Source organism: Tenebrio molitor, chromosome 5 (assembly GCF_963966145.1).
Source record: "Tenebrio molitor chromosome 5, icTenMoli1.1, whole genome shotgun sequence".
In the NCBI taxonomy this organism is placed as follows: Eukaryota; Metazoa; Arthropoda; class Insecta; order Coleoptera; family Tenebrionidae; genus Tenebrio; species Tenebrio molitor.
Genome location: NC_091050.1, coordinates 11277018 through 11292590, shown reverse-complemented (window position 1 = coordinate 11292590; position 15573 = coordinate 11277018). Strand labels below are relative to the sequence as shown.

General features: G+C 37.3%; 1 protein-coding gene across 2 annotated transcripts in view; it reads left to right on the top strand.

Annotated features, from left to right (window-relative positions):
* mtd (mustard) overlaps positions 1–15573 on the top strand; it is a 73109-nt gene that overhangs the window by 5577 nt on the left and 51959 nt on the right. Inside the window, exon 2 of one of the 2 annotated variants that reach the window (XM_069048088.1) lies at positions 8368–8511. The exons of the other annotated variant lie outside the window; for it this stretch is intronic. Within the exon in view, the coding sequence (XP_068904189.1) occupies positions 8402–8511 (110 nt within the window). The 5' untranslated portion in view covers positions 8368–8401. The remainder of the gene's footprint in view (positions 1–8367; positions 8512–15573) is intronic. 2 annotated transcript variants of the gene reach the window in all.

Sequence of the window (15573 nt, the reverse complement as noted above, 5' to 3'; positions counted from 1 at the left end):
CGAAACATCATTTTCGCCACATTACGACAGGAACAGATCCGAATAATTTCAAACTGGTTTTTCGGATGTGCTTTTTCGACCGTGATTAATTTTATTCTGTTAATTACATCGGTGCTATTTCACAGTGGGTGCCCTGGAAAATGTTCCAAACGAGGGGAGGGCTTAATGGCGAAAAAAATATCTCAAAAGAGCGCCGATGATGTTCGTACTGTGAAGATCTTTACCGCCATTCGGTTCCAGAAGCAAACTTATCGGGTTTTAGCAGTGGCGTAGCTGAAATTGTATCGAGGGATTAAATTAATTTGTAATCGAGTTATCCATGGATTTGAATGTTTTTTGCGATTGATATGTCGAGATCTAACCTGTGTTTCGCGCTGTGATTATTGAAGCATGGAGTTCAAGTAACGACATACGATTTCGGATTCGTGGATAACTCGATTACAAATTAATTTGATCGCTTTTTACATAGGTGCAAGATAAATTACATTTTTAGATCAAAAAGGTTCCGAATATATTTTTTCCGACGACCACTATGAAAAATGCGTAAATTCGCACAAATAACTATTATTGAAAGTTGGCTATTGCATGCAAATAGCGAACCCGTGTGCAATGAAACTGGTTAGCCAATCAGATACCTTCTAGCCTGTGCACAATGAAATCATTGCACACAGTTGTAGTAACCATGGCCACCAATGTATGTTTTGTCCGAATATTAGCGTTTTTTTTGTGGTCGTCGGAAAAATATCGTGTACACCACGTGTTGAAAATTCGATTTCACACTCGTTTGCTTAAGCCACGCGCCTACGGCTTGTGGCTCAATTCTGCAAACTCGTGTGAAATCTTTCATTTTCAACTCTTGATATACAATATACTATTTTTGCATATCGTAGTGAAAGTGGCACTTTTTTTACACGAAAAATTGTAGTGAAAGTAGCACTTTTTTACACGAAAAATCGTAGTGAAAGTAGTACTTTTTTTGCATCATTTTATTCTATCTTCTTGGAGATGATTGTCAAAGCATACCTATTTTTTTTTTTTTTGTAATTATTCATAAATCCTTTTACACCAAACAAAAAAATAGTGTGTACAACACGTTATGAAAGTCTCTTTTTTTCACTTATTTGCTTGATTAACTCAGGCTACGACCTCGTTAATCAAACTGCAAATTCATGAAAAAAAGTATGACTTTCATAACTAGCTGTACAAATATCTATCTTTTTATAAATGTAAATGACGATTGTGCCTTGCAATGGATTTGTCGATGATGCTCCAACTGCGTTTTCAAAACGATAATGTACTCGTATGTGGAACAGAAAAAGTTACAAGAATGTACACACAGAAATTGAGTCGAAAAAAAAGAACTAGACGATTTGAGTTTTATGTTTTTTCGAGATTAGCGATCAGGGAAGAGATAATGTAGTTAATTTACATTAACATGATGGTGGAGTTAATTTAGCTGAGGACGGTTCGTCAATTATTGTCCCTGACGTAGAAGAAGAAGTCTACGAAAATACAAGATTATTTTTCAACTTTCACTTATTATTACACCTGGTGTAACGACGATGCAGTGCTTGTATCGAACAAATTTTTTTTGTCCTGGCTTTTTTTCAATTTTGGGAATAAACTTTAATGACTGGAGGCTACATCTGGTCATTGGGGGAGCTGCTCCAATATTTGAAAACCGACATTATGGATAGTAATTAGGAAAATGAAACTCTGTAAGCCGGAGGGGAGGGTTCTCCTGCTGGAAAGACACATCTCGTCTCAATTTTTCGTTTCTTTTTTCAGTGTCGTCGTCCTTCGACCCTAGAATTTACCTCAAAATATTCTTGTCACGTTTATGTTGAGGAAAATTTTTCAGAAGCCATTTTTAACTGAATTAATTGTACAAATTTCTTCTTTGCCTACAACAAAACCTCTACCGGCTATAAAATTTCACGGTGACTCATTTATCGTGAAGAAGTACATTGTGGACCCAGTTAATATTCTTTTTTCTTTTTTCGGCTTCCTTAACTGGTAAACACACTTTTACCTTTCACTTTAGGTTAAGGTAGCTGCGATGTTGTAAATTTTTGAGGGATATTTACAACATCGGTGGCACGCACGGTTAATTTTCTTTTTTTACAGTTACTTTAAAATTAAAGTGTTCACACGTTACTTTAATTTAGTGTAAGAAGATCGAAAAGTCTAATACAAATGTCGTACGGTAGGTATTTTCCAGCGCTCAAACTAATCAGGCTCTCGGCTTCGCCCCGAGCCTGAAACCTAGTTTTCGCGCTGGAAAATACACCTACCGTACTCTAATGTAAATAACTGTTCTGCCACAATAAGTGACCCACACCTGATGCATGTTCCAAGGATTCTGCCAAGTTTCAAACTTCTGAACTAGTTCTTAACCACTTGATATAGAGATGTAGATTCGCTTAACACATCATTTACGTCTAGTGAACAGTTGACCGACACCAACAATTTTTTAAAAATTTCTTTGATAATAATTCAAATTTTTTTCTAACTTTAGAGATCTTTCAAATATGTATTTCTTATTGATTTAAAAAGAAGATTTTAATATGATAAGAATATTATCAGAAAATTGTCTTCAAAGTATGACAGAACTTTGTTATAAAAAATATTTTAAAAAATGTCTGACGAAAAAAGTGTCAAAAAAGAAACAGAGTGTTCAAATAAATGTGTGGGCAAGCAGTCCGTGGTTTTCTCTCTTTTTTCCAAACCTAAATTGTATTTTTAGTTGACAAATCCTTCAGTTGTAATCTTTTTTGATTTTGATCATACCTTTATTGGTTGTCATAAATGACACATGTAAGTTGACAGCTGATGAAGCTGCGCAATACGTTAATGGAAACAAAAGCAAGCACCAAGCCACTTGACACAATTTTTTTGAACACACGTTACTACAATACCATATGTAATGGCAGTAAAGAGAAACCAAACCTTTTAGTAATTCACCGATCATGATTTTCCCATTTCTCGCAACACTTTGATGCCGTAATTTGAAATTTTTAATACTGTGTCTAAAATACTCTCTGTCCTTGAAGTTACAGAAGTTATCAAGTTCCTACCGGATATCGTCAATTATTTTTATCGCCCATTCTTTAAAATAGTTTCGTAGATTCCGAAACAAGTAACATTCTGATGGGGCCAAGTTTAGGGAACGTGGATAAACTATTAATTCCCATTTTATACTGGACGTGCCACGATAAAGATTAAATGCACTTTAATCGGCGTTCACATTATGCTCTTATCCCCTTTATAACTGGCGACTATGACTCGTGTCCTTGCCACTTCCTGGAAAACCTGCATTATTTATGTAATGATCCGATATATCTCAGCTGAAGAAGAGGTTTACGGACGCAGAATACTTTTTGTATTCTGTCAAATTTAAATATTAAATTGATTCAGGAGTATCGAAATGATATTTCTGAATCACTTCCTCGAGAAAACTGCAACTGCGATTATTCATAAAATATCCAACATTCTCAAGAATGACGTATGAATAACACTTTTCTTCCTTGACTATCAGAGCAGGAGATTGTTTGGTGGCAATAAATTTGAAGAAAACGCTGTGGTAAGTCAGTAGTGATTAAACACAGTTTTTACTCTTCACTCTACCCAATTTTGTTTCTTCAAAAAACAAAAAACATTTTTCAAAGGTGCGCTTTTAGCGTCACTCGAAAGCTCACAAATTCTTAGCTACGCCACTGGTTTTTACATTTTCATTCTAAGCGTTTCGTTTGAATCGTAGTCGGTTGGTGGTCGATGTGTGTTTTTGATTCCTTTCGATAACTTTCAGAGGAGTTTAAAAGTTTTGCTCGTGGAGTTTCTGAAGGTGAATGGTGAGATAAAAGGAATATTAGACAAATGGATATTGCATTTACGAGTTTTAAAACATTTCATCCTGCTGAAGCTTTTAAGGGTTGTTTTCCTCGTAAAAGCTTCGATCAGTGAACCGAATCTTTTATTCTCTGCAGCAGTTATGAAACTGTGCAAACTGGTGCGAAGCGATTCGATTCCGGTGCAGGACATAAATCTGGACGATTTCGGGATCGTCAAGGTGATGGTGTGGAAGATGTCTCCATTTTGATCAGGCAGACATTTTCGCGTGATGTTCGAACAATGGCGTTTTCAAGGACGATCCCTTCGAATGTAGGCACAAGGTCGGTTTTGATCGATCAGCGTTTAAAAATTGACAAGAAATATGACATGCAAGCGAAAGGGATGACAAGCAAGCTCTCGAGTTCCAGTTACGTTCAGCGATTGCCGTTTCTCGGTAAGTCCCCGTTCGGTATCGATTTCGCTTTCAATGGAACGGTCTATTCTGATAAACATTGCACCCAAGAAAAGAACACCGGACATTAACGGAGACAATGGACCTGTCGACGTGATGTCGACAGCCGAAGACGAACAATCAGGATCTAAGTCTTCGATACAGAAATGACGGAGTTGGCAGAGTTTCTTTTGTTGTCCTCGAATTGTTAAAAACTCGACTTCTGGAGAGTCGTTAAGTGCCTGAAGACCAACAGGCGGACGAGTAACCATGGTGATATCATAAAGGTTTCAATCAAAGCCCAATCGTCGTGAGCAACCTTGAGAACCTTCCCAATAACAAATATGCACTCGCGAACGTGAAATGGAGATTTTTCACGGCTGTTGGCTGCACAAGAGCTTACGAAATGTCAAATGTGCTTAATATTCGCACGTCGCTGTCGCGTCGAATGGAGACATTCCAGTGGGGGCCGATGTAGCCGCCCCCAGGCTCGAACAATAACAACTCCAATCAGAAATCGATTAGCGACGTTAAAAGCCAAAAGAAACGTGAAGTTTGTTTGGGCTTTCGGGTTGCCCCGGCCCCGTCGCGATAGTGCTTTTCGACGATCAGATTTCAAAGCGTCCGAGGTGTGGTCATTATCGTTCGGAAGCTTGTGCAATGAGCGCAATTTTGCGGTCCTCGGATTAGAAATTAATGGCTCCTCGAATTGGAAAGCTCAAAGCGCGAATCTGAGTTTCGCGGGACGGAGGGTGGATTGCGGTTATCGATAAATAATACAGCAGGAAGAGGAGTACAGGAAGTCGGTTCGATTGGTTAATTTTGCGCAAGTTTTGTCATTTTGTGTAACGTTGCCGCATTCCAGCCGGATAATAAATTTTAAACAAAAAACAAATATGTAAATTTTACACGATGCTCGTTTGTGTTTTAATAATGATAGTCATCGACGTGAATATTTTCATGTTCACTCGACCACTAATAAATAAAACGTTCACGATTTTGGCACTCGAGGTTACAGGATTTTTCATTGTAAATCGATGAATTTTAAACGGGGGATTGACGTGGGAACAGATCTGAAAAGTCTTTTTTGGAAATATAATAATTATAATAATTGTAATATGTAGTTATGTATGCAAATTATTATCAATGAAATTTAAAAAATGTGTGTTTATTGTGACATTAAAATATCTCCATAAAAATGCGTTGTACGAGGGTCTTTTGAAAAGTTCAGGATCTAGCTTATATCAGATTGACTAAAATTATGAAATAGCCATGGATTTCTGTGGCTGGTGGTGTGTTGTCAACAATTTTTAAATAAAGCCAAACCAGTGTATTTTTAGAACTGAATAAAACTGATCATCGTGCAGTAACAGAGTTCTTTATTTCACGGCAAGGGTCATTGATCATTTGATGAAAAGTTTGTTGGGGGAGAGTGTTAATTTACGATTATAAAAACAACAGACAGAATTTAAACAGAGACGCTTAGAGCATGTCCCGAACTGCAGGTTGTCAACCATCCACCATATTGTCCCGACTTGGCCTCTTCGAATTATTGCAATTTTCAAAACTCCAGGAAGTCTTAAAACGAAATGATGATCGAAGCTCTAGAGACCTGGTTCGCAGACGAAGAAAATAAATTGTGTGTGTTATACAAGGCTAGAAAGTTATTAATTCCCCCTCGTATAACATGGGTGCCACGTTTTTTGAAAACTGCATTTGCATTCAAAATTTTTCAAGGCTATTTGGACCGGTTCAGAAGGGATATTACAGATTTTTTCCCCCAAGTTCATAACTGTGATGAGACTTCACCATTACACATCACAAAAGAAACAATATTGAAAACGATGGAAGCCTATTGATTGCTTTCCGCCAAAGTCATTGTTTTTAAAAAATATTCTTGCTTCAACAGGCTGAGATGCAAAGGGAATGTTGCTGAATCTTTATCTTCCAAGGGGTTAAATGAGAATAGAAGTGAACCACAACAACTTTCTAATGAACCGAAATGAGAAAAATACCTGATTTAACAAAGAAAGAACATTTTGCATCAGGATAATCTTCGTATTAATTTACATAACACTTGTTTCCACAGTAAAAATCGCTGAAGTACGATTGGTTGCCAAATCCGCCTTGTTCGCCTGATTTGGCATCTATTCCAGAATTTTCAAAAAAATTCATGATGGTAATTCTTGAGGTAATGACCTCAAAGTTGCGAATAATGATTGTTTTGAAGATCTTGATGAAATATAAGTTTAGGATGGTCAAGTGTAAAAGTTCAAGGAGATTTTATTAAAAAATAAGAAAAGAAAAAGTAAAATACAGGCTTTCAATATCGGGTCAATAACTTGTAGAATGGTCCTTGTGTTTTCATCCTCTAAAAGGATAACACTAGTCAGCGATGGTTTAAAAAAAAAAGTAATCTAAAACTTGTTTTGGGGTGTTTATATCGGGCCTTCAAATAAATATATATTTAGAGTAGGCGTAGGCGACATTCTAATTCTGTTAACAGTGTAAAGTAATTTTTGTAGGTAACCAATTATTCTCCGGAGTTACACAGGTTACATAGTAAGCTTTTTCCCAATTTCATACTGTCATATTCCGCGGGGAATAGGGAGAATGCACTACAAAAATTTAAAATATTTTCTAACCTAATTTTATTTCGTTAAAATGTCAGACGTTTCTTGTGTCATTTTCTACGCTGGAAAAATGTTGCAAACAATTGAATTTCCATAGGTTGCTCTAAATATAAATGTATTTGAAGGGCCATTACTAACGGGCCGTTAGTAATGGTCACATAAAAAGGTTGATTTATTAAATTTTTCTGGCTCATTACTCAACTACATCAGTGAAACATTTTTTTTCGTCGCAATGGAATTGCAGATTATTTCACAAGTTAGTTAGAGAAATATCATATCGACAAACTAATGTGATAGCAGATTTGTTCTAATGATCATCGTGACATTGTAAATAATCGCTCCGGCGGTGCATTCTTAAGCTATTTGTAAGCATATTTTCAAGATGATGCGGACCAAAGATGCGGCACAAAATTGTTATTGTTAAACGGCCTCTCAGTGTCATTTGTTGTTAAATATCGCAACTCGTTTTGCTAGATTATCACCACAACACCATCACTCCATTTATTAGTTGTAACGAGTCGATGAAACCATAAATCAAAAGTGTGTCACCTGGTGAGGTGTAATTTTCATTCTCCGAAGTGATTTTAAAATAAAAAAGGTAAATACTTATTTGTGAATGTTCAGAACGCGGAGAGTTATTAACCAGCACCGGTGAATGAATATGCCGAGTGTCTCACAGGAATGAGTCATCGGGAAATGACACAAGGAAAACGTTTTCATATTTTGGCTGCTTCCCAAATTACATAACAATCAGATTAAATCCACATTCGTCGACCACATTTCTGTCGGTTTTCATTCTCCCAGACATCCGGTGTATCTCATAAATAGTAATGGTACGTTATTTAAATAATTATGAAAGCATAAATGGATAAACGATAAAGACCGGTTTCTGATCTTTTCCTTTACAAACAACAATCCTTAAGTTTTGTTGATCTGCATTAATTTATTTGTTTTCGTGTTGGAATTAATTTCAATTCAATTTTTTAATGGATACATCACTTGAGCTTTAACATCGTAGAATTGCTCAATTTCTAACATGTTTGTCATAAAATATTGTTGATGTGAACGTGAAAGTGCACTTATTTTGCGGAATTGGACCGTCCATGTACTACACTTTGTTTGTTGTACTTGGCCGATTACTTTGAAAAATAAGTTGAAGTGCATCGATAACTTTTTTATCACACTAGAAAACTAAAAAATAACGATAACAACAACAAATTACTAGTTTGTACCGGTGCACTTGATTTATTTTTATATTTTAATTTTTTGCCACCAGCCATTCACATAATTACACGTAATCATTTGCAAAAATAAAATAATAATAATGTTAGTGATGATGATAAATAATTTTTTTCTTGTGTTTTTGTTGTGTTTTTCACCATTTATTTGCTGTTTTTTTTTTGTGTTTTTATTTTTTTTATGTTTTGTCTATTTCTTTTTTTTTCCTTTCAGATTTTATTTTGCTTTGAACAGTGCTATCTCGACGATGTCAGCACACTCTGGTGGAGAAGGTCGACAGCATCGATCAAATTCCGTTGGTTCACGATTATCGTTTCGTGGTTTGCACGGTTTATTACGAGATGGCATCCACTGGCAGTGAGTTCCTTTCATTTATAAATAGTCCATCATTAACGCCAGCGCAAAATTGGATTACATGTTTAATTGCAATCGGAAAACAACAAACACGTTTGTTTATACATCGAATGGTTTTATTTAACGGTCGCTCACGCGACGTTTCATGTTCTTTATCTTCGCTTTATCTACCGTGAAACGTTCCAATTTTGATGCATATTTACATTTTTTAATTGCCCCGATGGCATCACGTTGCGATCGTGATTGCGCAATTTTCCGTCGATTAATGGCGATGATTTTTAAATGAAATTTCAATGCGGCAATCCGAGCGCAATTAAGTGGGACGCGATGCGGCAATGTTTGAATAATATTTAAAATTAGTACGAATTTGTTGTGCCTGTTGTAAATCAGGAGGTTTTATTCCGAGCCGTGGCATGCAAACAAGACTCGGAGACGGCATAAATCAGGTGGAAATGTCGTGTAGACGCGGCCTAACGGACGAACCATAAAACCGTATCGTTAAAAACCATCGAACGTTAAACGGTGGCGACGAGCAATTGTCTGTTATTATAAGGCAATTATTCCATCAACTGGGTAATACGCAAAACGATAAAGTTTATTGGATTGCCTTTTAAGTGGCGCGGGTCCGGTTTTGGCGTTTTTGGGTAAAAATTCCTGTGCGAAACGAGTGCGCCGTTCCAAGAAGCAACATTTTCAATTGCTCCAGGTCTATTGACCGAATATAATTTCGGCTAAAGCGAAATTAGTTTGCCCGGGGGAAATTCAGAGAACAGGAAGCTGGCAAAGTGTGTTTATTGCTTTTTAAGGAACGGCGTTGATCGACGAGATAAGAGCGACGAAAGTAATTAGAAATGATATTTATTGACCGATCAAACTTGAACTTCGGAAAAATCCGAGCAAATAAACTGGACGTCGCCTCTGGTGCATTTCGATTATTTTCGTATGCGGAGGTTCCCGACGGGGACGGCGACGACGACTCGAGGGTCGCTCGTTTTTCTCGAGGGGTTTGTGCTCGGGAAGGGGTCGATGGTCAACAACTTGATTGACCCTTAGAAAATAACAACTTGTGAATGTTTTTCAGTTTTGCACGGTTTTGTTGTTGTTTGTTTCTTGCCAATACGCGTTACAGTTAGGTCATGTAGATCAGTTGTTACAATGCTTCCGTAATTAAACAATATGGGGGTTGCATAGTGGAATTAGATCATAAATAAAATGTGGCCAAAGCTTTGATAAAAATAATTACATTGTTCAAATTTTAACTTGTACATCTGTTGGCAAATACTGAAATACAAATCAAAATTGCAAATTTTGTGCAAATATGTGATATACTTAGTAGTTTGTTTGTTTTACACTTTTTTACGCTGCTCTCGTGTGTAAACTTACCATTTCTAGAAAAAATTAATGCGTTATACACACGTTGCATAATAGTGATTTACGATTTAAGTATCGTAATGTGTCATCATTCAACGACACGACACGGAAAAATAGCCCATCGAGTATCATAATATGGAGTTACGATACCACTATCGTACAACTTTTTATTTGCTATCAATTATTATCGTAAGAGATAATTATTAGTAAATTAAAAAAAAATGTATTACGCAATCGAAAGTAGTATGCATGAGATATTTTTTATTTCTGTCGTACTTCTGTCACCACTGCGACAGTTCAGACGATATATGCGATACAAACCATGAAAGTATTTTCTCAGACATTGAAATTGCAGCAGATGCAACTTTGATACACTAGTGCGGTAAAGTATGGCATTATAACATTATACATTGGTAGTAGATAGATTACTATTGTTTCCATGTTCTTGAAAGAAATGGATGTATGTTGTATAGGGCGGGGAAAAGTCGCCTTCGAGAGTCGAGGTCAAATTCTGATTGTTTTATTTTCGAAACGTAAAGAAAAGCATTTTTCTACACACGCTATGCGTGTGTCGGTCGATCCATAAAATTTTCTTTTTCCTTCGCGATAACTTTTGCAAAAATCAGAATTTCGAGTTTATTCTCTGAAAGTTTCTTTTTACAAAATATTTGTTTTAGTAAGAACTCAAGGTTAAAAATGATTTAGAAAGATAATTTTGGAATATGGATGTCATGTGTTATCAAAACAAAAATTTCACTCTTGTTGATTTTCTTTCGAAGAAGAATTTTTCAAACTATCAACGACTTATCCGGGATCTGAAAATCCAAAACCACGTATCAAGTCTTTTAACCTGAGGATAAAAAAAATCAGAAGGTGACAGGTTGAATCTACAAGAACGGTGTTATAATAATTTTACAATTGCAACCTTCAAAGAGTCCTTTATTAATTGCTCAACATGACATACGGTGTTGTCTACAACACTACTAGATTTTCAAACACTTTTGAATCTTGATTGATTGATTCTCCAAAACAACAGCTGCAAATAGTTCAGATTTTGAAAAAAAAAAAAACAATCAATCATCTTGTTCTTGACACTATTATAAGCTGCTTTGGACTGTGTTTGCTGTTTTTGTAGACTTTTTTTTGCAACGTAGAAAATATAAAATGTTAAAATGTTTGAAATATACAGTATATTCTTCAGTGAGCGTATAATGATGGCTATTATTCAAGAGGATGAAAATTGCAACACGAGACGTAGGCGAATGGTGGAATTGTCCGAGTGAATAATAACCATTATACGCGACTTAAAGACTATACTTTCTCCACGACTATACCAAGTAAAAAAAATATTTTTGAAAATTGAATTTATTTTGATTTTTAATATTTGACAATTAAAATTGCATGTCGTTTAGCGGCTGCTACGCGTTGCGCGACATATTGTTTACAAACGCATCTGATTGGCGATCTGCCGCTATAGTATAAAAATACGAGGGATGTGGTTGGCCGACAGCCGTGGATTTCAGTATATTCTAACACGGGGCGTGGAATTTTTACATTCTTTCACTGAATATCCTAGAAGAATGCATGCATTCTTTAATAGTCGGGAGAAAATATGGTTTACGTTCTACAACGTTTGTCAAATTTGAAGGACATTTTTGCACAAAGCCTTCCAACTATTTTTTAATTCGGAATTATTCGTTCTACAATTCATTATGTATTAATCAGAGTCAAGTAAATCACCTACTTGATGTGATCGACTCTTCCCCGATGTTTTGACTATCATTTAAAATACTTAAAAAATTCATTGTTAATAGCTGCTTATGTTACACCTTGCACTTCTAAATATTGTGTTCTCGATAATAATAAACATTATCAAACAATTAAGTATAAACCTTGCTCATTTGTCCTTCTAACTGATAATGCATGACATGATGTTTTTCTCTACATTTTCATAAAGGACACATTATGTAAACAATGAAAATCCTTATAATTATGTATGTACATATCTTGATTCACACAGTGGTCTCTAAAAATGTAACAGTAGGAGTGAAATACTGCTACTGCTATAAAAATACAGAAAATAAAAGTATATAAATAGGTAATCGCATTTTACCATATCAAGAGAAATTAAAATGAAAGCTTCTTAAATGCACTTATCCCTGACAGATTAATTAATAACTGACGATAAACAATTGCTTGGTCGTTACGACTAGATTTTCTAAGATATTATTTGCGATTTGGTGCCGCTGCTCGGCGGCGTAAAAGTTTGGGAGCCTCTGGTCTAGCGCAATGCGACTGCGACGACACAAGAAGTCTACCGTGACAGGAGTTTCGCGACTTGGAAGACACGGTGCTCAATTATTTTCTCTTTTACGCTTAACGAGAAGACCAACAGCGGCAAAAACTTTGTACCGTAGTGAAAATAATTACGTTTCGGGTTGGCCACAGTTACGTGGAAAAAATGTCGAAGGCGCTATATTAATAATTTCCTTTCCGTAATTATTTGGCAGCTTAACGGTTTTTGTCACAAGCGACCGGCCAACCGGAAAAATTTTGTCAGATTAAAGGGACCAACTCTCCCCAGCGCGCCTTTGAAATTTTCCTCCACTCCCGATCCGGGGTCGCTTTCCGGTCGGTCATTTTTTTACGTCGTCGTGCAGTTGCACCGTGCGGAATCCTTATCTATGCCAGAAATCTTCGCTTTATCTTTTTATCTCGGAAAGTCGATTTCTGCGGCAGATCGAAGAAATGCGGATTTTGTGCTTCCAGAGATATCGCTTCGTGATTTACGGGAAAAAAGCCGAGAAAGTCGGACGCGAAAGTTCCGAAAATAAGTCTCGTATGACACGAATTTGCGATTTCATTAACACATATTTGTGTAAAAATAACCGCCAATTCGAGATATTGTTAAGGACGGCGGAAAGGGGTCAGGTTTAAATCGTTGCCAGTTAGAAACGTGATTATCAATATTGAGAAAATGATTTTTCAAGGTGACGTTTACAAACGGTCGAGTGTGAAAAAAATCGTAGTACCACCCAATCGAAGATAAATAATACGGGGAGCAGGCGAAAAGAGCTCTTAAACAACAATGATCGAAAGTGCAAGGTCGCACGTTACACGTCCATGACTTATTTAGTCCAGTGCAATGGGCCAATTGCTGTACGCCAAAACCAGTAGTGGACTTAATGAAAGTTGGACTAAAAGTCAAGCCGTCTATCATATTTTTACTTGTGTCGACACACGTGGCGTATTGCAGGATATTACAAAAGATGGAGGAAAGAGGTGTGCTCGAACGCCTTTTTTAATTTTACGACTGCCGTTAAAAAACATGAAATAATAACACACCGGGTGTAACGTGATCATGTGACATTTTGATCGAGACAGTGGCGTAACAACATGTCACACTAATGCCAACGAGCATTGTCGATAACTCAAACGAATATGGGTCGCGATAATCCCAGGTTGTTTTCTTTTTGAATGGAAACGGTAAAAATAACACGGTCATTAAGGAAATTAATGGTCGCCCCGCTCCAGCCTAGTCATTAGTTTCTTTGGCAATTCTCTACTTTTGCTCCAACTTTGCGTTTTCGCACATTTAATAAAGACAGTCAGGATTATTAATTAGCGGCTTATCGCGGAGATAACTGACTTTACAAGCAGAGGCTCCCCGACTTAATTACTAGTTTCACAAAGAATTTTTTAATTGCATTCAGCCAACATATTTACTTAAAAGGACTCGCTTAATAGATAACTCCATAGCAATTACTGTACACGGTTTTTATTTATCAGGCACTTATTCAGACGTGTATTGTTGCTGTTGTGCAACACAATGCAAAGAAAAAAAATTGTGTTGGGCTGAGGTAATGTACAAATTCCTCTCGATTGTGTTGGGTTTTTTTGGTGCAGATTTTTGTTAACACCTGTGAAAATGTGGGAGCGATAAATGCGTCGAATCGAGAAATGATTGCCTGCTCTGGGGCCCGGTTTATTTTTAAATTGTCACGTATTTGGGGCTTACCGTAACACCGTATTGTGGGAATTTACGCGGAAATCGCAAGCTCCGGTACATCTTGGCTTGCGATAAATTAAAAATGGCGGTCTCGAGACGTCAGCTCGAATCTTTCCGGGAAAGGCTGCTTGTCTAACAAATGTGAGCGATTTACGGCCGTCATAAACGACGACGAGCAATTCTGGGATAGATTGTGATGGGAGAAGAGAGCGTCGTCTTTGCTCTCGAGATTGATTTTATTTTTCGAGAGCAGAAAAAACGCGTGCGGCGCCACTGATCGTGCCATTGAGTCGGCGGCCTTACGATTTTAAACGCGGGTGTTCCGAAAATGTTCGGTAAAAAGCCGCAAGGATCGAAGTGTCAAGTGAATCAGCTGAATTTCAGAACGCTTAATGATAATCACGGTTGTTTTTGCATTAAGCAGCTAATTACAATCATGTAATGTTTGCGGCGTAAAAAGCCACTTTAATCGTAAATTGGCCACCTGCTCTTGAGGCCAGTTAATTAAATGTCTTGTTTTGGCGCTTCCGTCGCGTTTGGCGCCCAACGCGTGATCTCGACAAGATTTGTTTGCAAATTAGTCAAAGGAGCGGATTTTTCCAGCCCAGCCCAGAACAAAAGATAAAAATTGCATAAATTTTCACGGAAGCATTTGCATAAAGAGCAACTTTGTATTCAGGAAAGTCTCGCTCTCGTCTCGGTGCTTCCTCGATCTGCGATAAACGTCGAAAACAGGACGACATTGAGGGTGTCCGAGCGAAGTGCGGAAGAGCCACACGTGTCTCCCTCGATGGACGCGCAAATACCTTCCGAATCGGGATGCTGTTTTCGCGGTGGTTTTTGGGATAAGGTCCAAGCGACACAACTCGCCTGGGAACAACGTCCCGTTTATTTTCGACGGCAGGAGGCAACGGCTAATGACGAGTTTTCAACAAACCGCCGCCCCTATCGATTTTCCAGGATGTTTATGGTCGTCGTGTAACGCTTAATTTAACGTTAAAAGCTTCACTTCTTTTTCGGCGGCGCTTCAGCGAAATTCGACGGACGGGTCCGGCCGCGGTCCTTCAAGCAATCCCTCGACCGGATTCAAGCAAGATTTTAATTGGACGAGCGTGGGAACGTTGAATTGTACATTTCGATATGCCAGTTCCGGTTTGGACGGATCGAACAATTTCGTAAAGAAACAAATCAGCAACCTTTGTAGTTTGTTCACATTAAAAACCGCCAGCCGGATTTGTTTTCGGGATCTGGTTTTAAAAGCATTGAACGAAATTGTATTTTATGGGTCCGAACCGGGCGGTTCTTAAATTATTTCGTTTGAGGCTGAATTAGGTTGTTGTCGGAATGTGACCCATGCAGATAACCTTAACTATCTTGAATTGGTTTATGGCGAATAAATTGTTGCAGTAATGACACAAAACGCTTGAAAAAAACGGAATTGGTCCAGTTATTTCAAAATTCGTTCAGGTTTAACTGTACAGGTGACGTATGTTGTAAACTTGTTTGCTTCTAAATTGTACACTTTGCATATCTTTTCACGTCACCGTGTCGTCATCGATTGATAAGGAATGATAAGGTCGACTCTGATCACGTTTATTAGTAGTTTTCAAATAATTACATACGTTGTCCTTTGTTATTTAAAAATGATAACTAAACTAGCTGCACCATTAGAGGGATATTCTAGA